Source organism: Ptiloglossa arizonensis, chromosome 14 (assembly GCF_051014685.1).
Source record: "Ptiloglossa arizonensis isolate GNS036 chromosome 14, iyPtiAriz1_principal, whole genome shotgun sequence".
Lineage (NCBI taxonomy): Eukaryota > Metazoa > Arthropoda > Insecta > Hymenoptera > Colletidae > Ptiloglossa > Ptiloglossa arizonensis.
In genome coordinates this window covers 3,521,895-3,546,532 of record NC_135061.1, presented here as the reverse complement: position 1 = coordinate 3,546,532, position 24,638 = coordinate 3,521,895, and the positions used below count along the sequence as shown (strand labels likewise).

Below are 24,638 nucleotides of genomic sequence, written 5' to 3'. Positions count from 1 at the left end.
AATTATGTGACAATTAAGAGAAAAAATTTAATAGAAAAATGTTTTTTACTTCTGCAATGATGATTTATTAATCGATCCATCAATATAAGAGTGTAAATATTTTGTAACGAATGGGACCTTTTATTTGTTAAATCAATAGATAATCGTAAAGAACATTTTTCATTTAATAACGTTGGATGTACGAAAAGGTAACAAAAGCACTTTATGATCGATAACAATTGAAAATAGAATTTGAGTTTTATAATAATTCAGCATAAAAAGTGTTAAACATTAATGACAATCATTTTGCATAAATCCGATTACTCTAAATCTTGAAACCCTTACAATATTTTTAATAAATTGCAGTCGATTACAATCACGCAAAGCAATATGTATCGACGGTATTGTTGAAAGTACGAAAGATATAGATATGTTATTAAGTGCATAAACCGACCGTTCGATAAGAATGACAATGACAATGACAATGACAATAACAAAAATTGGTGTCATCATCGTGCAGAATAAAAGACGTAACTAACGAATTATTTTGCACACAAAACACCTGCATATCACAATATTGTGTATATGAATCTATATCTTTTCTATTTCATAAAATATACATATGCATATATACATACAGAGATGCATGCATGCATACAGACATCACATACATGCGTACGAACACACGCCACACGCACAACACATACATATATATATATATATATCTATCTTTTAAACTTTGAAGGCGATTAGTGAATCTTTTATCTACATAAACTTTGAAGCGTATATCGTAACGTTTGTTGTAACTTGTAACCTTTTATGTCAATATTTTACAATCATTTGTAAATATATATATATATCTTCGTTCAAAAAAATAATAAGATATTACATTAATAATGATTCTTATCGTATAAAATACATTGTGTAGGTACATATTCTTCGCTGGTTCATGCTCGTCACATGATTTTGCGCATGATTGTGCTAATATATTATCATCTAATATATTAACGATGACAATGACAATGACAATGACAATGAATTTCATCTTCTGAAAATATTACATCGAGTAAAAATAAATTTCTATTAGATCACATTATTTGCAATTTTGTAAAGCAGTTGTGATCAATGATAACACACGTGTAGTTTAAATAATTCTTTGTTGGCAAAGCTCGTATTACAATCTTCGCAATAATGCTTGATGTCGTTATCGATCAACTTTATCGACGCAGAAATCTTCTTTGTGCTGATGATACCTCCGATTGCCTCTGTTAAGTTCCTGCTGATTGGTTTAGCTGTGTCCGTTATGTTTTGCAGATTCCTTCGAAATTTCTTGGTCGATACGTTCGTAGTTTCGAATTTCTTAACTTTTCCGTTCCTAAGAAAAAAATCCTGACTCCTTAAATATTTTGGCGAGTAACTTCTTGCAACGGTTCGATCCACACCGACTTTCCCAGATTTTATCTTATTTTTCATAGTAGTTTTTAAGGATCTTAGTTTGTTGGTAACACTGAAGTCAACGTCATGTTGCGTGCAATTCGACAAATAATTTCTATCGTTTCTATCACTAACGAGAAGATCGTTGGGCAGTGCATTAGTATTATTGGCTAAATCACCAGTGATCCTTGTTTCGCGATTCTTTGGTAGCGTTACGTGTAATTTATCGAGCACCGTGTCGTCGAGATCAGAGAGCTGCTCCTGCTTTATCGCGAAACTAACCCTATTTTCTACCAACAACGGTACCTCCTTTGAAGGTAGTTTCAACTTGTTCGCTATGTTTTGAACCTTGTGCTTACTCGCTTGGTATTTATTGCCTTGCGAACTTTGGTTCTGTTTTGTGGACTTGGAATACTTTTTTTGCGGTGATCGATTCCAGTAATTGATAGTTCCGTTTCTGGGCCTAAGAACGTGACCCGCAAAATTGCCAGACTTTTCTAATTTAATTCGAATCGCATTGTATTGTGATTGAAGCGTCAACGTTTTTGATTGCGCGCTCTTCGATGTAGAAATGGCAGCCAATTTCTTTCTAGTTCCCACATAATCCACAAAACCCTTTCTAGGCCTCAAATTACGAACGATCACGCCTCTTGAAATCTCTTCCTTCTCTGTGAATTTACCTTTAACATTGTCCATGTGATCAAAAGTGGAAGAGGTCGGCCTACACCATCTCGAGTTTTTGTTGTTCTCGTTAACACGCATTTCTAAATTCGACCGTTCCTGAAACGTTTTACTAACTAAGAGATTTTTCTTCACAGCCTGTGATTCATTAACACAGCTATCAGTTTTCGTTTCGACGTTATTTAGCCTGTTGCAGCTCGACAGTGTGGTATTTTCGTAATTCGTTGGTATAGTTTGATTACTTTGGTCCATTTTATCACAGCAACACCTGCATTCTGTGTACGCAGCATAGGGGATATCGTTCGGCTGGAAAGTTACCGAGCTCATTGAATTTATGTAGTTCGCGTTATCGACCATAGGGTTCATGTCGTACGCTTCGTAATCCGGCGGTTCGAGCTTCATATTCTCTATATGCACCATCGGTATACCGATCCTCTCCTTCGGATTCTCCTTTTGCATCCAGGATAACTGACTTTTCAGATCCGCGTCTGTCTTTAAACAATCCATGTAGAACTTGTGAAACTCTTCTAATTTGTAGCTGCAACGATGACACATGTGTTTCGGCAACAGGTCCATCTCGTGCACCTGCGGATACATAGTCGATGCAAATAATTGCGTAATCTGCATTTGACACGATCGCTCGACGATGCAGGCAGTATGTGGGGAGACTACGTTTATCAATGCGTGAAAGGATAAGGAACAAAGGATAAATGTACATTACGTTCTATTTAACACCAAATAAAATAATACGAAATAATTTAAGTTATATTCCAAGTCAAAGAGTACAATATTGAATTGAATGTTATACCGTCACGTCGTAACGTTTGGGTTTCTCCAATACGCGATAAAATGTCGTTGATGACATGTTTCGGTCAAAGAGACATCATTACGATTACATAGTTGTGGAAAAACATTTCGATTTCAAGGCCAACCTCTCGATAGTGATGACGTATGTTCCACGTAGAACACTTAGAAAGTATAAGTACCAGCATTAAATAGTAATTTAATGTAATGTCAAAATTAATCGTTACATTCAACAATTACTGATTTTGGTAAAGTTCTTCTAGTACTTGGCGATGAATGATACTAGAAGCGTTAAAATATTTTACAATAAATAGCGAGAGTAATGTTCTTAAAATACTTGTAATAGTGTATAATTTATGATCCAACGTACGAGTGTAAGATAACGGAACGATTTTCAACTGGTTCGAACTGGTTTTAAGGTCATAAGCAACCCTTCTTAACATCGGGCACTATTTCAAAAGATAGGGTGCTAGCTACACTCGATATTTATAAACAATGTTTTTCATCTACATTTATTTCTTTACTACCCTGTAATGTTCGTTCCAGTGATAAGTTTTAGCGTTATACTCCGTAAAAAAGGGATAAAAAGAGACGATCACATTTTCGAAGTTACGCAATACGTTAGAAACATCAACGAGGCATATTGGCGCGCAAAGTAACAATAACCTCACTTTTGGCAACGTAAATACGATTCATGAATCGTTTAGAACTTATCCATCGAGAACTGTAAATTACGAATACAGAGACGTCTGTAAAAAGAGAAACATAAAACTGGCTCCTGAATATATTTGATTCAATTAAAAAGGAAACTTCATTGCGTGTTCGATTCGTGGTAGAAAAAGGTGGTTGAGGAGGGGGCGTTCACTATCATCGGGAAAGGACACATCGAATGCGCGCAAAAACTCTTAGCCAAGGGAGAAGAGTGTGAAGATGTATATGACGTACCATGATCGGGAGAACGGCGTTGATTTTCTTCACGTGGTTTTCATTCTTGTCGAATATATTAATCGAGATACCGGATTGCTTGCCGCAGAGACGGCACACGCGACTCGACTCGAGAGTCTCCATAACGGTATAGGGAGAATTAATTTGTCCGGGATAAGAATCGTGTGACGGAGCCGCGTGCGAGGATCTTAATGTCCCTTTCGCTTCGTCTCGAATGTGAACCCTCGCGGCACCCTGGCCGCGCTCCGCGGGAAAATTCTCAAAAAGCTCGCAGCGCGAACTCTCCTCTGCGCCACCAGTCAACCGCCAGCCGTATATAATTCTGCGTCACGTTTCACCGTGTTGTCGGGGTTCGCGCAAACGCGAACCTTTACGCGAGCGAGTGATGCTAAAAGTCGACGCGACCGTGATACCTCGGCCGGTACGTTTGGCCCTCCTACCGACGGACGAAATATTCACCCGATTTTTCCCTAATGCGAGAAGGTCGACGATACCACCGCGCTCTACGTATCTTCGATGGTCCGCTTATCGCGCTCTCGTTCGCTAAGGAGAAGAAGATCGATTTCAATCGGCCCTACCACTGCGGTTACAGAAGTCGGAAGAACTCGGAGTTTGCCTTTTTCGTCGGCGAATCGTACCTTGGTGACATCTGTCGGGACGAACACGATACATCATGTTCTATGGCTCGATGATTAAATGGTGATCTTAATTGCGATTTAACCTCACGGAGAGTGACAGTGGTCTGTTTTGATTCAAGAATATCGAGGTCGAAGATTTGAAACGTTAGTTTCGCAATGGAAAACGAAGGCTCAACTTCTACCGCGAAGTCGTTTACGGAGAAGCACGCAGAGAGAATGAAACGTTTACGAGAATTGCATTCGAAGAGAGTAAGTAATGCGGAGGGTACGTCAATGGAACGCGTACTCGTGAATTAAACAGGCTTCTAAACACACACTCCGTGAATAATATTTTATTACTAATACAGTGATGCTTTCGATTTTGTTTTTTAAGAGTTTCATCACAAAATTTACGATTGTATCGAAGACAGTGTGTACTATAAGACAGTTTGACTATATCTTTTCTACCAACCTTACCATTCAGTTTATTTTGGATATTTCTACTTCTTCCACTTTTTTAAACACAGTGTTCGGAAGAAATATTTCTTACAGACTGTTCATTCGTCGTTTCATAGAACGAAGCCAGGCAACAGAACCATAAGGAGGTCGTAGAAGAAGACAAGAGGAATAAACTCCCCTCGAATTGGGAATCACGTAAAAGACAAGCAGAATGGATCGTGCAAGACGAAGCTGCGAGGAAAGAAGCTCACGACAAAGTAATATAATTCATAGGTGTTATAATAAAGAAAAATCAAATCTATTTACACGATTTACGTATTTTATAGGGAGAAGATTACGAAAGGACAAAATTGCTTCATATAGATGCAACAGAGGCTGAGCGTATAGCAAGGAAAAAGAAGAATAAAAAGAATCCAGATCCAGGCTTTTCAGATTACGAACAAGCAGCTATACGCCAATACAATAGGTTGGTAAAAAATATCAAACCAAATATGGAATCGTACGAGGATGCCAGGAATAAATTGGGGCCAGCTTTCTACGGGGACAGAAATACCATATTACATGGTCTTCACGAGGATAAAAAAGAGGCTGTTGATAAGATGGTTGAAGATTTGGAGAAGCAGTTAGTATTGTACCGCAAAGTACTGGAATTAATCGTAGCATGCATTTACTATTGTTTTCTCAATTTTTTTCAGAATCGCAAAGAGGGATAAGTATAGTAGGAGAAGAATGCACAATGACGATGCCGATATTGATTACATTAATGAACGTAACGCCAAATTCAACCAAAAATTAGAGAGATTCTATGGAGAATATACGCGCGAAACAAAACTGAACTTGGAAAGGGGTACAGCTATATAATGGGATAACGTTACACTAATGGACTTACTACAAATAACTTGTATTTTAAATAGTATTTCAAAGCTCATACAAATAGGAGTCAGACTACTGTTAGTCGTTAACTGTTTAGTAATCAGAAGTGCAGATGGTATATTTTGCGGCGTCGTGTTTACCAATCATTCCGTATTCATGTATCGAAAAAGTCAGATTATATATCAAATTATATATTAATTTCACATGACATACGCTATCGTAAATAAAAAACAAATTAAACTGAATTAAGTTAATAAAATTTCTGTGTTCTCCTCTGGCGATCTGTTGATTTCCTACAACAATTTTTTTATTTAATTTAAATAATAATTTTATATACAGTTTCTCAAGTTTCTAATGTAGTTCACGTCATACCACCCAACTATGTACTGTTCCTGGAAAATGACAAAGTATCTTTTTACATCGTACACAATTCCGTACTTTTATTTCTTCAGAGAATTGCATCAAAAAGTGTATTCCAAAGTATACTCACGACTTGGCGAAAAGTTGTGATGATGTGTAACTCGTATATGAATATCTTGTGTCTCGCCTGTAAATCGAATATACAAATTTGTTACAGTGGTTTTGCATTCGGCGGTACAATTGATATATTTTCACAGAGTCTATGATACTAAAGATTCAAATATCTCGTTACTTACCAATTTGTATAAAAAATACGGTCTGCAGTTACGAACTTGTTGCAACACTCAAAGAGACAACACAGCACGTTGATACCAAACTATTAATAATATTTAGATAAAGTATTACAAACGAACACATTAGACATGCGTCTACGCTAAGCTTAAGTCTATATTATTTCCAACTAAATCGATTAAAAATAACACAATCATGCGTTACGTTCAAGTTCGTTAGAAGGCCTTTTTTATTCATATTATGCCGTACGTCTTCATTTGTGGTCGTCAATACATAATTCTCATGAGCAAATATTCCACACTAATTAACAATTATCACCTTTGGTCGCGCACTTCGTCACAGTGTCAACGTGTATACGTCAGAGTCAATTCGCAAAAAGTATCACGGAAAGAAACACATGCTATCAAAGCACACACATCGGTTTCCTATTTCGGTGGTGCTGGAGACGGTGGATCGATGACGAAGCGTGTTAACGAGGCTTTAAATTTCTCTATCAATTTGTCCGAAGTCGTACCTGTGTTTCCATGATCCAACAGCCTTGGCATGTCGCACTGTTCGCATTTGTTCATCAACGGATGATTGTCAAATGTACACATTCTACAGACCCAAGAGGGACCATCCCTTTCGTCACTGTCGATGTTGTTTCCGGTCAATTCCGATTGCCAGGCAGGCGGTTGACTTGGCAAAGGCGGTGGATTGAAACTGCCAGGTCTTGGTGGTAACGGCTGACCGGTGTAAATGTCCTGATAAAATTCTTCGTTCGTTTCGCCCAAAGGTACTAAGAAAGAACAGAACGATGGAAGCTTTACGGTATAAACGATTCGACAAACTGTAACCAAATTGTTACCTCTTGGATCCGACCACTGATCCACTTCTTCCGCCAGTCTGTCGCACTCGACCTGTAGCTGATAGATTTCGCTTCTCAGCTTCTTCTTCAGCTCCTGCACAATTAACATTGTTACGATAGGTCTGCCGGTTGGTTCGGGTTAATAACAGGGTTTCGATAATTGTCTACGTACCTGCGGCGGCATTAAGGAATCGTATGGCCTTGTGAGAGACTGCAGTTCTTTCTTCATTGCTTCGAGTCGTCCTTTCTCGGCCCTCAGCTCCCTGGCGAGTCTTTCTTTTCTGGCTAACTGCTCAGCGACCAATTTCCTTTGGTGCTCCGCCACTACGGTGGTAAAGAAACAATTCATATTGTATCGCGTGCAACAAAAGAACGGTGAAGTGTAACGAAACTCTTTGCGCAATCTGATAGATAAGATTAAGACGAACATTGTGGTAAGTCTCGATTTACAAAACTCGTTATCTTTGATCATTCGTAATAAGATTCACAAAAACACGTGTATACAAACTGTACCACGAGATATACCATAAATAATGTGTCATTAACCAAACACACGATACGCAAAGAACACACGAATTTTAAGAACATTGTTCAAAAGTTATTGCAAAACAAAGTACTGCCCTTGGATAGTAAACGCTCCGGTACACGATATCCGACAAGAGATTCGCTTTTACAAGACGCTCTATTTAAACGCGTTACAAAATTCTACAAAGTGTTCTTAGATACTAAAAGATCTGTACACGGTACAATTTGACGAGAGATTCGCATTTTTCGTACACTATTTACATACGTTACAAAAATGTGTCCTTAGATATTGAACGATCAGCACGCTGTTGGAATCTGACAGGAGATTCGCTTTTTTAGGACACTCTATTTAAACGCGTTATAAAAGTGTCCCTCACGTCTCTCGCGACGATTGCAGCAACACGGAATTGGCTTCGATGGGGTCCCCGGTCGTTGGTTTATTTCGACATAGGCGAAGCGGTCGCGAGAGTGTCGTGAAAAAAGCGAATCGTCGGGTTCAGGAAACGCGTGGTCAACATCGAGCCGAACGCCGCTCTCGTGAGGAAGGAAAAGCGGATCAGGTGGTCCGCGTAGAGTAACCGCGGGCCTGGCTATGTATAGACGGAGCGTGGGGTCAGGAATGCGTAAATATCGTTCTCAGTGTTACGTGCGTGGGCGTAGTACGTGCGGCGGACTGACTGGTCGGTCCGCAGGTAAATATACGTGTACAATTCCTATATAATGCCACTCTCCGAAAAACACAAAGCCGGCCGCTCACTCGGTATCGAGCAAATATAGCGGATAATAAAAATAGCCCGACTGGGAGCTATTTTCGTGTACGGCGCGTGGGGTAGGAGGTGAGATACCTTGATTCAACGGCGATCGATTCTGATCGGAATTGGCCTGTATCCGTTCGCCAACGGGACTAGAGGGTGGCGAGGTCGTCGTCGGTCCTGACGGTGTCGTTGGAAGGCTGATCGGAGGAACGATGTTCGTTGTCGATGGTACAGAAGGTGTGGTTGGGGCGCTCATAGTCGTCGTGGGCCGCGGCAACTGACTAGGTGGTCCTGCTGGAAGCCCTGAAAGTACCACCTTTAGATTAGATCGACCCACAACGGTACAACAAAGAACACCGTCCGGAGATTAATCGATCGGAGAAGTTCTACCGAGAAGTTTCGTCAACGAGATTCCTAGGGCAGATCGTTAAATACCAGAACCAACGAACGTATTGCTATTTGTATCGGACCACACACGTATTTTCGATCTTGGATTCATTTACATTAATGACACTTTTAATTTACATAATTACACTTTGACGATTGTTCACGAATATTGTAGGCAAAGACACGATCGTTGATTATCGAGGTATTTTAAAAAGAAATTTGAAACGAGTCAAATTGAACCCTTTGATGGTTTCGGTGTTAAATAGAAAACTATCTTTCGGAGTCGTTTAAGAAACTTGAATGTTCGTTCTTGAGTGTAACGAATTAATCACTGCACTTGTATCGGTTTCGGTAATTGTCGTTGATCGGGGAAATAATAAGAAAATGGAAAATGTTTCTTTGGTAATTATGCGCATTACAATGATTTCACCGATTTCGATGATAATGAATACCGTGTTGGAGGACGAAGCTCGTCGAGTGAAATTTTGTTATTCGTCGTTATCGTTTTGAAATTAAATATTCATGAACCTTTTTAACATACTTTTTAAGTCGCGATCGGAGAGGTTTTTGCTAATGTAAATAATTATTGATGGTCAACGCTTATGAGTATTCCAAAGTGAAAAGTACGATTTGAATTAAATCTCGGAAAAGTAACTAACTACGTATTAAACTACCTTTAGTCCTCTGAAATCAGAGATCGATATAACTATTGTTAATCAAGGTTTACTCGAGTATTCAAAAGCGAGAAGTAACGGTCCAAAGCAGACCTTACAAAGTAATAAAGAAGTATTTAGAATTCTAACTTTTCTAACGATCTTCCAAAGTTTCCAACAATCAAAGTACGTTTTAATCTAGCATTAGTTCTCTGAAATCAGAGATCGATGTAACTATTGTTAATCAAGGTTTACTCGAATATTCCAGAGTGAGAAGTAACGGTCCAAAGCAGACCTTACAAAGTAATAAAGAAGTATTTAGAATTCTAACTTTTCTAACAATCTTCCAAAGTTTCCAACAATTGTAATCCGAGAACAGGCGATCGAAGTCGATGTGGTTCATTGGTAAGTACGTTTTAATCTAGCTTCAGCCCTCTGAAATCGAAGATCGACGTAACTATTATTAATCAAGGTTTACTCGAATATTCCAAAGCGAGAAGTAACGGTCCAAAGCAGACCTTACAAACTAACAAAGAAGTATTTAAAATTCTACCGTTTCTAACGATCTTCCAAAGTGTCCAACAATCGAAGTACGTTTTAATCTAGCTTCAGCCCTCTGAAATCGAAGATCGACGTAACTATTATTAATCAAGGTTTACTCGAATATTCCAAAGCGAGAAGTAACGGTCCAAAGCAGACCTTACAAACTAACAAAGAAGTATTTAAAATTCTACCGTTTCTAACGATCCTCCAAAGCGTCCAACAATCGTAATCCGAGAACAGGCGATCGAAGTCGACGTGGTTCATTGGTAATGCGCATAATTACACAATCGGTGAACGGTTTCGTTTTCCGGGGAATGTACAGCGCTAAAAAGTCGACGAAACTTCTCGATGGAGCGGAGAGTACCGTAGTTGTGTAATACGGACCTGGTGGCCTCTGAGCACCGGTTTGAACCGGTGGTATCAAGCTGTTGGGCCTACTGGGGCCTATGGGCGGTCTGATCCTCGCAGCCGCCACGCTGCCAACGGCTCCAGCGCCGATGCTGATCTGCAGGCGACTCTGAAAACCCCGAGGATCGAGGGAGGAGCTCGAGTAGGTGAGACTCGAGCCCTGTGATCTGATGTCGATCGGTGGTTGAGGCTCCGAGGACGGTGGCCTCAACGTCAGGCTGACCGAGGTGTAGCTTCGCGTGTGATCGATCTGCGGCCCGGAGTTCTCCACGTTGAGCAACGACTCCGCGTAATGAGATCGCGGATCGACGATCAGATCGCTTCGTTTACACCCACCACCAATCGTAGGCACCGTTCGAAAATCTGTAGGTTTTCAAAGGAATCAGAAAAAGGTTTGCGTTCAGGTCCCCAGATAGCAACCACTGTCTCAGCTCCGTCTGGACGCGTAGTCCGGACCAATTGTTCACTGTTCGTGAACACTTTTCAGACAACACGTCCACGTCTGGACAGAGCTAACACGATGATTGCTATTTAACCGAGAACTGTCTTTGGACGTTCGTGTTGTCCGTGGCTACTTGTCTCAGTGTCTTAGAAAATTGTCCAGCAGTTCGATCGCGATTTTACCGAACATTAGAACGTATGATCGTAACCACGAAGGGTGAAGTTGAAGAAGACTAGATGAAGTCAATGGCGTGTACGATCCGAGCAAACGAAGTGTACTGGTTCGAACGATTAACGCGTAGAATCTGTACACCGCAAGGTCAGCGTGGCTTAACCGGAATGAACAATCGCTGCACGTGGAAGGAACCTGTTTTATTCGTATACGTACGCGATGCACTCGGACAACTCAATTGCGCGTTGCGTAATCGCCCCGGATTTATGTATCCAATTTATCTGACGCAAATATACTACGACAATGTTGCAACTGAGAGCAACTATCGCGCAAACACTTCCCGCGATGAAATTTCGACGCTTGCCTTCCTACTGTTTGAAAAAAAAAATACAGTACGATGATTAATTAAATTTACAAAAGTTTCCTCACAGGTTGTCGATTAACCCTTCGAGTTGTTACAAGTGCGTGTTTGTTATGATTTTACCGTGTTACAGGGAACAACATTTTTACGATACATGTTTCAGTTGCTTTGGATACAGTAATTCCCGCTTTCAAGCGATGAAATTTGAACCGGTTCGCTCGAAGACGGGGTAGGTAGCGATTTCTATCTCGAGGAAACGAATGGGATTCGTCGAGAGCGAGCGAGACAGAGCAACAGCGAGTGAGACTCGCATTATCGGTGGTGTTTTATGTTAACCACTGATACAACATTTTATATTTTTCGTTACATCTTTAGGAAAGTATTAATGATAAATCGACGAGTTTTGAATTGTTTTACGAAACTTTCCAACAAAAGTTTCGAAACTAGTTTCTAAGGAACTTTTATCGTACAGGTCGTTCGAAGCGAATTCCACGAGTATTTCCACTCATTTGGAACAATTTTCAACGTTTCTTATAAAACGTCCAACATTGAGAATTTCTGGATGCAAGAGTTTTTTTACTATGTGAAACTAGGTCAAGGAAATAATAAATTGTAATTCTGCGAAGCCTCGGATAACCTCGGATAAATCGACGAGTTTTGAATTGTTTTACGAAACTTTCCAACAAAAGTTTCGAAACTAGTTTCTACGAACTTTTATCGTACATATCGTTCAGAAAGTTTCTATCTATCGATGAGAATAAGTTCGAACACGATGTTACTTGAACATTTATGTATCTGCGGATTTCAAAAATGGTTGTTTCACGTACAATTCAAAATCGAAGATGCAACGAAAATTACAAAAGATTTACTTCTCACGGTAGATGAAATTCACTTGGGTCAAAGGGTCGCTCGAGTCGATTATGTAAACAATGGTGAGAACGAATTCGTTGGTTGAATTTGGTGCTGAAACTGTCGCTTTGGTGCAGAAATTACTGTATACCGAGATCACAGTATCTCGTTTCACTTACATAATGCTTTAAGAGTTGGAAAAAGTAGTTTCCTAGCACGACCACTTCGGAAGCAATTAAAGTGATACAGGAAACGTGGGCAGTTCGACGAGTAAAAATATGGCGATCATTTTTCTCTCGCAAAGAGAACGAGAACTGATTTTCGGTCCGTTGTAGCCAAAAATATTGTATATAGATGGACAATTGCCTCGTATGTTGCTCGACAACTTACAAGATGATCAATAACGAACCTGATAGCAAGCTGCAGGTATGAGAAACCTCTGTAACCTGAACGCGATAGAAAACTATTTGCTCGATACTGTAACCCGGTAATAGAGATTTGTTCCATCATACGGGTAAATGGTTAAGTTCACGGTATCTGTTTTCCTTTATAGAATGCTCAGTTACGCGCGCTGAAGCGTTTAACGAGTAGGTAACATTGGAACGCAGAAACATTATACCATTATACATCGAAGAGATTTCAAGCTTCCGAAATATGTAATACGCGCGATTGTTTAACAGATGTGCAAGGTGTTGGGTAATTCGTTACGAGATAACAAGATTCTATCGATAATTTCACGATACGTTAATTTCAGCTTTATCTCGTTTCTTCTTGGTACAATTTCCAGCATATTTTACTTTCTGTTGTTCGTTTAATATGTATCGTTGCATTTTAAGAATAAATTCTGGTACACGAAACCTGTATACGACGATCTTCATGAATTATTACAAGTAATCTAGACACTACGAGTGTCTACGATATAAGAACAATAATCGATCGATAGTTCCACGATATTTATACGCGATCATATTTATGATACATATTTAACCCTTTGCACTCGATGCTTCTTTGCTACCAGAAACCGACGAAAAAATCCATTAAGTTGTAAAATTCATCTAGAATGGAACATTTTTATATACTTCCCCTACATATGTTTACATTCTACAAACACGTAATATTTAAATTCCAATTTAAATTCCAAACCACCAAGTTTTCCCGGGTCGGAAATAGTACACTGAATTAGGTAGCGACCGAGGGTCTCCTCTCGAGTCCAAAGGGTTAACAAATATTGGTTCAAAGCTTGGAACGATAAACCATTTTATACTTGGATGTTTCGAAAGATTAATATTCGTTGGGTAATGCTTCTGGATTATGTTGCGCAGTAGCACTTTAGCGCGCGAGACAGAGAAGGACAAAGATTGTGTACCGAGCCATTTGCCCCTACATTGGAACGAATCCGTGTCAACGTATTATTCAATTTATTCTGTCCATACTTTAAAGTTTTAGTCTCATCCTGCGATACTATGAACAGAATCCTTCAAACCGGGTACAGTATCTCTTCGTTGAAAGCTGGATTCGACCTGTACGTTGAGAGCTCGACGCTCTCTCCGCCATTGATGATTCATTCCTGGTCTGTGAAGACCAGAGACAATTAAAAGTACCAAAAGTGAACGAGAACACCAAACACTTGCTTTCAGCGAGAAGTAACGATCATTCGAGACTCGAGTACAGTATTTCTACGTTGAAAGCTGGATTCGATCTGTATGTTGAAAGCTCGACGCTCTCCCCGTCATTGATGATTCATTCCTGGTCTGTGAAGACCAGAGACAATTAAAAGTACCGAAAGTGAACGAGGACACGAAACACTCGCTTTCAGCGAGAAATAACGACAATTCGAGACTCGAGTACAGTATTTCTTCGTTGAAAGCTAGATTCGATCTGTACGTTGAGAGCTCGACGCTCTCCCCGCCATTGATGATTCATTCCTGGTCTGTGAAGACCAGAGACAATTAAAAGTACCGAAACACACGTTTTCAGAAGCAACGACCATACGAGAATCGTGTCACCTCTACGTTATAAGCGCGCGTCAGTCCCGAGTCGCCTGCTCTCAACGAAAAGGAAACCGTTCATCGTGGAGGGCCCTTGGAATCTACTCTCAACCGTTTCTTCCCTCCACACAGTACACCCACGTTGTTGAGAAACCCCCATAACCCTAAATAAACAGCCACGAAAGCGCAGCGCTTGTGGTACGGTACAGTGTTGCCTTCGTGTGAGAGCAGGGTAATCCCCGAGGTTTCGCGAGGCTTCCACGAGCGTTCGTCCATGCTCTTGAAAAGTTTGCTGTCCCTGCCCCGAACGAAAAAACAAAAATCGTCCATAGTAGAGGGCCCTTGGAATTTACTACCAACCGTTCCTTGGCCCACACGGTACACCCACGTCGTTGAGAAACCCGCATGACCCTAAACGAACGACCACCAGCGTTTGGTCGCAAGCTAGTGGACATTACGCGCGACGTAGGGTACATTTTTGCGTTCGTGTGAGACTGTGCTCTTGAAAAGTTTGCTGTCCTTGTTCCGAACGAAAAAACAAAAATCGTCCATAGTAGAGGGCCCTTGGAATCTACTACCAACCTTTCCTTGGCCCACACGGTACACCCACGTCGTTGAGAAACCCGCATGACCCTAAACGAACGACCACCAGCGTTTGGTCGCAAGCTAGTGTACGTTACGCGCGACGTAGGGTACAGTGTTGCGTTCGTGTGAGAGCAGGGTAATCCCCGAGGTCTCTCGAGACCTCCACGAGCCTTGGTCCGTGCTGTTAAAAAGTTTGCTGTCCCTGCTCCGAACGAAAAAAAAACAAAAATCGTCCATCGTGGAGGTCCCTCTAAATCTACTACCAACCGTTTACCCTCCACACGGTACACCCACGTCATTGAGCCTCACGACTCTGAACACCCACCTCACGACTCTGAACAAACGGCCACGAAAGCGCAGCGTTTGGTCGCAAGCTAGTGTCTACGATATAAGAACAACAATCGTTCAACAGTACCGCGATATTTTATACACGATCGTATTTACGTTACGGTAACAGTGTTGCGTTCGTGTGAGAGTAGGTGAACCCATAGGTCACGCGAAGCCTCCGCGTTCGTTCCGCGTTCTCCATCGTTAAACCAACGACGATTGTTCGCGTTCCAAGCTCGAATCCTAGGTACCCCGTGGTATACAGAAGCTCTGGCTTCCCTTGGATGCGTACCGCGATTGCCAGCAGGACTGCAGGCAACGTTCACGTTCAGCTCGAATCCAGTTGGCTCGTTTCCCGCGTTCTGGACGTGGTTGGTGCAGTTCGCATCGGCCGGTCCCGTGCAATCGTCGAAGAAACCTCTCGCGGTGCAGGCGGCCGGTGCCGAGAACGGGATGGCAGGATTGTTAGCCGCGATCGGCGACGAGGCCGATATCGTGGTCGCGCGTGTACAGCTGAGAGGGCAGCGTCGCGCCGTCCCGATGTCCAGTGATGCCGGCCTGTGTGGTCGCGCGTTGCTGTTGGTGCTAGTGGTTCGTTGCGCTTGGCTCATCGCGCAGCAACGTTGCTGCGTGGCTGAGCTCGCTCGTTGCTGCTGGGGGTGTTGCTGTTGCTGTTGCTGTTGCTGCTGCTGCTGGAGAACGCCACAGAGCGAGGCCGGTGGGAACGCACCCGGGGACGGTCGTGACTCTTGGGTGGCGCGCAGGCTTCTCGCGCATGTCTCCCGGTCGTGACTGTTCTGCAACGCACACATGTATCCGGGTCAGCCAATTTCCGGTCGCCGTGAACTCGTGCGCGAGTAGCATTTTGCTACGACTGTTTTCGTTAACTTTACGAGGAACGTCTTCTGGCTGTTCTGGACCCTCGTAACAACGGATTGTTGTTTCGTTTCGATTAGACGAGCCGGAGTGCTTCCTAGGGGATTGATGCAAGCTGCGTTAACCTTTTGCGGTCCAGTTGTACCCGTCGAGCATGGACATGTCTGACGTTGCGGTCCAAGCGTGCTCGCGAGGCACTCGAGAGGTTTAACCCGTTCACTGTCCCCCTGGGGCAGAAATGGGCGTAACTCGTTCCCGAGAAACGAGCAAATTCTCGGGTAAAAGTTGCCACGTAGCGTGTACGTTGACTTCCGTAACGAGTTCGCACTGTACCGTGTGCGTGGGTGAAGGGACAGTGAACGTGTTAACGTGGTCTAACGTTGTCTTGTGGCTTTTGTTACCTTTCGCGGACTGACTTGTTCACCGAGGTATACAAGAATACGTGTTTATATCCTAAAGTATTCCGCGTAGTAAGTCGGACCTGTTACGAGACAGACGGACCGCAAAGGGTTAAATGTTTGAGGCTTTCGCGGACATCGTTGCTTCTGGACAGTTCTGAGGTTTCAGGGTTTGCCGCGTTGTTACTCGACTATTGGCTCCTAACGTAAATTCCTTTGATCTTAATCGACTATCGTGTTACTCTTCGGGGAATCGAATTGTTTGTCCCACTGTCGCGGAATTCGACTGTGATAACGATGAAGTCACGAGCACTTGGTACGAACCTAGCACCGTCGTTCGTCACAACTACTGCCAAGGCATGAGTAACTTGCCTATTAAGTTCAATCGTAGGAATTTATGTTACGAGCCGATACCGCTCGTGTCGCGCCACGCGATACACCACGAGGACGTGTTCGATCCCCCCTGGAACTGAAAATCTCAGAACTTCCGTCGCGTGTCGTTATTCATCGCAAAGTATTAGAGTATTGTTTAGTGCGTTCAATCTACGCTGATTAAGAGACACTGTTTTATTATCGAGTGCGTTGTTAAGAAAAGAACATAAAGAAAATAAAAAGAAGAAACAAACGCCCAACACACAGGACATACGCACATAGTACATACACACAGGTTCCACGCTCGTGCAACGAGAGGAAGGAAATTCTGTACCGTTAATTCGCAACGCGAGGGTTATGATGCTCGAGTGTGTATGCTGGTTAGTCGTTATCGTGCTGGTAGTTCTTTTTTTTTTTTTTTTTTTTTTCATAGCGGTGATGGATGAGCGAAGAGAGCAGACCTTTGCGCATTGCTTACGAGCACACTCTGTGCAATCGGGTAGCCATTCCCGGAGGACTCGATCCAACGAGTTACGCGACCGATCGGTTCACAGAGAGATCGGTGTGGTCGTTGGCCAATGGTCTCTTCGGGCACCGATCCGTCAGCGACCTTGCGCGCGACACGTAAATACCGTTGTTATTCTGGATCGAGTTTCCGGGATCAGCGTGGCGGACGATGAGCACCTATACCTGGGCGATGCACTGGGAGACGACGTGATCAGGGAGCGCAGGGAACTGCTGCTTCAGCTCATGGAACAGCTGCATAATAGCGATGTTAGAGCAATGGCACTCCCCCATCGTGGGCCCCCATCCTCCTGGCAAGGCCTACCTGCGGGTGCCAGGTTCTCTCGTTACACCAGTTCATGCGATTCGTCGATACAAACAGCCGATGATGAGGCACCGATCACTGACTCTGTTCATCGGGCAGCGAGAAGGCGAATGAATGTGTATACGTGTATCACGGGTCCGGTCTGGTTCTAGCAGGGCGCGCGTGGACGTTAGAAACCGCGAGCTAGACGCAGCAATACGAAGAGATCGTCGAAATTTTGCGGTTTAACGGATAAACGATTTGGATCTACTCCAAATACGACGTTTCGTGTCGGTGCGCGTGAGTGTTTCAAATTATTCAACCACGGATGAGCGGACAGACGGGGGATGCGATTAATGGAGACAAAGTCGTGAGAAAATGAAAAGGAGAGGACTGTGGAACCTGCCGGGGCAAATCGTCCGACTTGTCGGATCATGCATTGAAATATTACGCGATCTGGTGCGTTTACGGTCTCGTAATTATAGCGAAGGCCGCCGATGTACCACCGGTAAGCGATATCTGGCAACGTGTCCCGAAATCACCACCGGATAGCTACCAGTAGTAACCGATTTTCGCGAGCTCTCCAATAGCATCTGGTCTCCCTTTAGACCGACGCTCGCCACGTTCGACCGTCATCGTTGCTAAAGTAGAATCATGGATAACGATCGGTCCAATCAGTGGACTAGTGGACGTTTCTCGTTTCTATCGTTTTAAAAATTTGAATTTTAGGCACTACAGGTGGCCACTCTTGGCCAGAGATGGGCAACTTATTGGTTCGAATTGTGGACGACGAATGAAATTAATATACTAGATTTATTTGTAAAGTATTTCGTTTCGTAATTCAAATTCTAGTTTCCATTACGTACTAGAGTTTATCTTCTAGTTTCCAACGAGTTTATCTTCCGATTGTCATCGGTTGTAATTGGTTTTTAGATACAAATTTCGCCCATCTCCATTTTTCGTCACTGTAGGTCCCTGCAGAGCAATTGTACGATAGTTCTCGATTATACGAAATTGAACGAAAGCATTTTCAATGAATGTTTTTTGGGATTAGAATTAAAATTTGTATGTATGTATTATGTAGCATTATATTTTTACGAGAGTGTTACTAACGGATTGATAATGTTTTCGCGGTGAAAACGAGCTCTACGTGATCTTGCTCGGTCTATTTTTAATTGTGTTGTACGAATCACTTTTGAAAAATTAATGATTCGTCAAGATTGAAAACAGTTCGATCGTGATCGTGTTTGGGTTCGTTTTCATCGGAAAAATTTCACCAATTCATTGATTGTACTCTCACGAAGATACAACGACTAGAAAATTTTACAAACCTTCACTGACTGATCGTATGTACGTATTCGATCGCTTTCGAACCATCGGCTGCACCAGTCTACGGATAATTTGCGTTGAACAAACGTGGACAGCGACGGAGATGAACAATTTCGTGTAATCGGGACCATTGTACATCTTTCAAAGAAAAAGTGAAAGCTTTTCCGCTTTTCACGACACGTCGTGCTTCACTTAAACGCACGACCGTTTGACCCATTTTTCAAGGGAAGCGAAATTCGCACGACTTATCCTATAGCCACGTACCCGGTGTCCAGCAAATATTCGTTTATCGGCTCTACCTATCTCGCAGTACCGTATCAACAATCGTCGTGTTGCGTGAGCACGTCCAATATATGTTCTATGCGAAGAGATTATTGTACTTGAACTTGCATTCCTATAAATTAAGAGTTTCCAATCTTTTTTGCGCGTTAAGCTCGTCACAAAGTTCATTATAATTATCGTTTTAACCCTTTCGAACCTGGACTTTGGACGTGGTTTTTTTATCTAGATTCGTTAAACGTTAATGTTTTTCTAAAGCAATTTTGTATGAATTATAAATGTACGATGTAAGAGGTATTGCAATAAGTACACGTATATGTAAAATACGTGCGTGAAAATATACTATACATAATGAAATTATTAACTTTGAAACATTATATACACATTTCTTATCGTTAGGTCCGAAAGGGTTAACGTATTATTATCGAATATTATTATCTTATCGACCTCCGGATAAATCGTTTGTCCTCTTGGGAGTTAGCAGTAATTAGGTTGAGAATCCCTGACCTAAATCGCTCTCTGTTATCTTATTCTGAAAATAATAAACTGCGAAAAAATTTGTCTCGACAACAAGAACAAAGGGCAAACTCCTCCTGGAGTTTGCTTTGAAATTTAAAGTTACGTTTGCGAAAGACTTACTTGGGCTAAATTTCAAAGGTCGATAACTCCGAAACACCCGGTACGTTACGGAATTGGCAACGAGTAAAGGAACGGTGGACACCTGTGCAGCGTGGCACGTAGGAGTGCCACATAATTAGCCGGCACTGCGCGTGCCACGCTCCCACGCGTGCACGCATGCGCGTTGCTATTGCAGGTGCACTCGCGTGTGTGCATTGCGTAAAATTTCGATTAATCTTCCGAATGTGTCGAAAGATTTATGAAAATCCTTTCGAATTAACTGATATGCCGGCAACTCTCTTTGTTGAACTGTAAGGTACCTCGCTCGGTAGACCGATTGCCGAATCGAACGTAAACTCTGGAACTTCGAACGCGAGCCAAAGCTACGTTTATACTTATAAATATACAAGGACTCTCATGGATGCTTTCTTCAAAAACGCGGCGCACGTTAATTGGAAACCTCGAGGGAACTTTGTTCTCATTTCTATCTGAAAATTAAAATTCGTTACACGACGTCAACGGTACAAAAACAAACTCACTTACTGCACATGCACACATCCTCGAGTTCCGAGGTTAAAATTTACCATCTATGGACGAATATACATACACATGTTAAAAATCGTTGAGCAAACCGTAAAACTCGCGCAATATTATATTCCATCGAATCGATAATTACCTTGTACATGTATCCAAACGTAAACGTAGCTCTGGAATTGAAAATACTTGAGAATCTCGAGAATAACATTGAGAGATGTTCCCCCGATCGGAAGAAACTAAGAGGTTAGAAACTGTGCGCGTGCAATTCGCATTTGGCTTGGAGCCACGCGAGAAAATAAAGTGTTAGTTAGAATTAATAATTTTACTTCTCTCTTTCTCTCTTCGCTTCGCACCTGGCAGTACCAACTGTCAGGTGAGTGAAGCATCAATCTGAGAGAAAAGTGTTTATTGGCACGCGCTCCGTCTGCGACCATCCGGTCCGCTAAAAAGAAGAGCCCGAAAAAGCTAGACGTCGATGCTTTCTAAGGTTGCTTTTCAAACCATCTGCGACCACTTCGATTGCGTTTAGGAACGGAATCGCTCTAATGTTTTTGCCAGCGTTCGAAATATGTACATACCTTGCAAACAGACGTTTTTGCTCGTTTCCGCGGCAGATTTTGCCAACGCGTCGGTACTTTGACACGCTAGTGACGAAAATGTAAAATAAACGCGCGTAGGCAGATATTCGATGCGGAAACGCGACAGCGTATCAAATTTGTTACGACCTGTCGCAAATTGTGCAAATCTAAGCGGTTTATTGCGAGTTTCCAACAAAGAGCAGAGCCGACATTTTTCCGCGGGGAAGACGAGGAACAACTTATTGCATAGACAATGTTGGTTTAAATACGAGCTAATAACCTTGAAACTATATGCTGTACGAATGCTTTTTTTTAGCCACTCGAGAAAAACCTCACGACTGTATAATACCACTTAAATGGTCTAATATGGTAACCATTAAAAACGTTACGGAATCTTAATGCAACTAACCTACAAATTTGACGCAATAAAACCAATTCGAATCACAGGCTAAAAGGGGAACCAATACAAGATGAAGATTTCTATGTATAATACATACATTAATATGTCGTTTACGTGTATACATTTACATATACCGTTAATAAACTGTTACATTGTTATTACTACTTATAAGTACAGTTATAAAATTGTAATCGGTTGAGTCGGTACGTTATCTAGTTGTAGATCGGTCTAAAGCTTTCGAATAAAATATGAAAAATTGCATCGAACACGTAGAACGTTTCTATCAGTGACGGAGGGGATTTTTAAGAGAGGAACAAGAGTGTCGTTCGTCGGGACAGGCGAAAAAGGAAAAGCGGAATTCCAGCATGCCGGGAAGATATTTGTGTCATGAAATAACCCAGGAGACACAGCGTGGCTGTTTTCGTCTGCTCCTGGCAATGCGGGGAAAAGCGAATTCCACGAGTATTTCCACTCATTTGGAATAATTTTCAGCGTTTCTTATAAAACGTCCAACATTGAAAATGTCTGGATGCGAGAGTTTTTTTACTATGTGAAGCTAGGTCACGGAGATAATAAATTGTAATTCTGCGAAAGCCTCGGATGAATTAACAAAGAATTTGACTAATTGTCTATACTCAAAAAGTTTACTAACCTGTTTTAAGAATGTAAAATTTAATGTGTCAAATACACCAAATTGTTCAGTACAATTATTGTTTGCCACCTGTTGATTCAAGAGACTGTATATCGATCGGAAGTAACACGCACAAACTGAAATGTTCCTTAAACGCACATAACCTGAAATGTTTCTTAAACGTGCAATATATATTCAACGATAATTAAGAAAATTACTATCTTTTTCAGAAGCAATTGTTGGCGAGTTAATGACCCCTACTCGCATAATTATTCACTCTTTAAATTGCGAAGACAAGAAACACCAATTGCTACAATGCCGCAGTTAGTTACCTTATGAGCAACATTTTAGAATTACGAAAACAGGACAAACATGGCCGACTGTGAAAAAAGTGCGTCCGTCGAGTTTAGTACCGGACAAAAATAAGGAACCAAGAATAATTGACGAGGGACGCAACGTTAACGTTAAGCAGAGCTACAATAAGTTACGACCGGAGGCAAAAATAAACACTATCCTGAAAATAATGTTACTTTTTTCGCGTAGGAAACGTCAACATCGACTGCTACGTAAACATCTCGGAAGCCAATCAGCAAGAATCCAGCTTTTTCATACATATCTCCTTTCGATCTGATATTTTGCGTTGCGTAAATAATCTGAAACATTACAAGATAACTTTGTTGTTGTTTATTCGTTGCGCTAGTGTTACAAAGACAAGAATTGCCACGCGAAGATTGCGAATGCGGCATAACGCACACGATAAGCCGGTTCTTTACGATCGCGATATTTCACGTGCCCCCGTAAAGTTCGTTATTGACTCTCTCAGTAGCTCTCTTTTACGCGATTATAAATATCGTTGGCCTTTAAATCTCGTTTCCGCCTGTGCCAAAAAATTTGATTTCGAACACGTTCGGCGAGGTTTATCAAGGAATCGCGATCGACCAATTATATCAGATTACCAACGGTCGTAACTAAATAGTGATTAACGTGCGATTACATAACTTGTAACAGACACTGATCTGTCGCAAGTAAACATTATCTACCGCTTACGCGTATTTTTATTTCCACAGATGCGTATTAGGTAATAATGTGTACATTGTTTATAGTCACTTCGGTTGATGAAACTTCTGCACTGACTTACGTAGTTTTTAAATCGGGTGGAACGTCAGAGTGGCTAAAATCGTCAGTGAAGTTTGGAATTCGTAGCATCGATTGACCCTGGTTCCCCTTATGCCTATGACACGTTTGAGAAAATAGAATTGTAATGGTTTCGGACTTTTTAGTACGATAGCGACTATTCTGCATAAAAGGCCAACGGGTTTTCCCTAATCTGATACGGGATGAAGAAATTGTAGTCCACGGGGAACTTTGTCGATAAAATACGTATCCAGAAAAGGATGTGGTAATTAGACATGACGATAAGTGTATTGAATTTGTAATCTGACAAAACACATTTGCCAAAATACAGGTTGCATCGGTCAACAAAAGAAATGACGTTAAGCCTGATCGATATTGATCTATATCCGGTGGAATACGTACTATACTACCCACACCGCCACTGTGTAACGTCGTTTAGAAATCAGCGCGTGTACCAAACAGGAAAACACTCTGAAGTTGAGAAGCGATTAATAAGGAAACCATCGACGAATGCATTGTTGTTGCATTGCATTTCCACTGCATTCCGTCGCAGGTGTATTTTTGTGTCGCGTGGAGCGAACGCGACCAAAAGTCAGACTAAAAGTCGCGTTCCGCTCTCCCCCTTTTCTCATCCCCATGTTTCTAAGAAATTTAACGAAACAAGGAATCGAAAGATCAAAGTATTTTCGAAGGTCGAATCGAATCAGGGAGTAATTACTTTAAATAGAAGAGAATCCGGCTCCAAATTGTGTGCTTGAAACTCACCGGACGGCAACCATTGGAAATGTCCAACGAACGAGGAACGGTAACGCACACTTCGAGCACTTTATAGAGACACTTTGCAGACGGCGCAACTTTTTCCCACGTGTCGAGGATTCAAATTTCAACTGTCACTGTACGGTAACGCGGATAACAGTAACTTTTCTGTCTTTTTCGAAGGTTTCAAAGCACGAACAAGCGGCGACCGTCCGTCGTGGCCACTGATCAGCTGTGCACTGCGTATCGAGACGACGGTGGTCAAAAGAATAACTCTTTGCGTTGAAACAATTTATACTTGACGAAAACGCTCTACCACGTAACAACTGTATCATTTAAATTTATTATTGTTAAATTTTCAAAGGTCCATGCAAAAATATGCGCTTCCGAAGATCAAAATAAAAGAAATTCTATTGATCGCGTAGTCAAGATGGCCGCTCGTACGACAAGTGCTTCCCTATTTATGAATGGAAGACGCGTCGTAATAGTCGCGATCACAAGGAAGGGGAAACCGCGTGCTATTTTAAAACCCGCACGAATGGATAGCAACGTCGTCGAGATGGATACATTCTTTTTCGTTGCCATCAGATTCTACTGTAATAATTTTGTTAAATTTACACGAGGTACATTTGTACGAA

General features: G+C 41.8%; 2 protein-coding genes and 1 long non-coding RNA gene across 16 annotated transcripts; 1 reads left to right on the top strand and 2 right to left on the bottom strand.

Moving 5' to 3' along the window:
• Window positions 1-151: 151 nt before the first annotated feature.
• On the bottom strand, window positions 152-24,282 carry LOC143154377 (uncharacterized). Of its 14 annotated transcripts, XM_076326503.1 has the most exons (12): window positions 24,010-24,278; window positions 23,249-23,341; window positions 22,641-22,763; window positions 17,621-17,759; window positions 15,577-16,081; window positions 10,538-10,924; window positions 8,661-8,873; window positions 7,463-7,614; window positions 7,291-7,384; window positions 6,958-7,221; window positions 6,283-6,339; window positions 2,330-2,679 (listed from the first exon to the last, which is right to left on the bottom strand). In XM_076326503.1, exons 4-12 carry the CDS (start codon window positions 17,726-17,728, stop codon window positions 2,441-2,443), a joined length of 2,019 nt encoding a protein of 672 aa, XP_076182618.1. In that variant the 5' UTR covers window positions 17,729-17,759; window positions 22,641-22,763; window positions 23,249-23,341; window positions 24,010-24,278; the 3' UTR covers window positions 2,330-2,440. The 14 variants fall into 14 exon arrangements, 13 of the variants coding, with proteins under 13 accessions (XP_076182628.1, XP_076182622.1, XP_076182623.1 ...); XM_076326507.1 differs by lacking the exon at window positions 17,621-17,759 and having other exon boundaries at window positions 2,329-2,679; window positions 24,010-24,282; XM_076326502.1 differs by lacking the exon at window positions 22,641-22,763.
• On the top strand, window positions 4,085-6,037 carry LOC143154383 (pre-mRNA-splicing factor Syf2). The gene is made up of 4 exons (XM_076326522.1): window positions 4,085-4,730; window positions 5,036-5,176; window positions 5,246-5,541; window positions 5,615-6,037. The coding sequence occupies exons 1-4, from the start codon at window positions 4,638-4,640 to the stop codon at window positions 5,778-5,780; spliced, it is 696 nt and encodes a 231-aa protein (XP_076182637.1). The 5' UTR covers window positions 4,085-4,637; the 3' UTR covers window positions 5,781-6,037.
• On the bottom strand, window positions 9,934-10,528 carry LOC143154385 (uncharacterized). Its single transcript, XR_012994060.1, has 3 exons — window positions 10,345-10,528; window positions 10,164-10,226; window positions 9,934-10,045 (listed from the first exon to the last, which is right to left on the bottom strand). It is a non-coding gene; the product is annotated as an uncharacterized LOC143154385 (long non-coding RNA).
• Window positions 24,283-24,638: the final 356 nt, after the last annotated feature.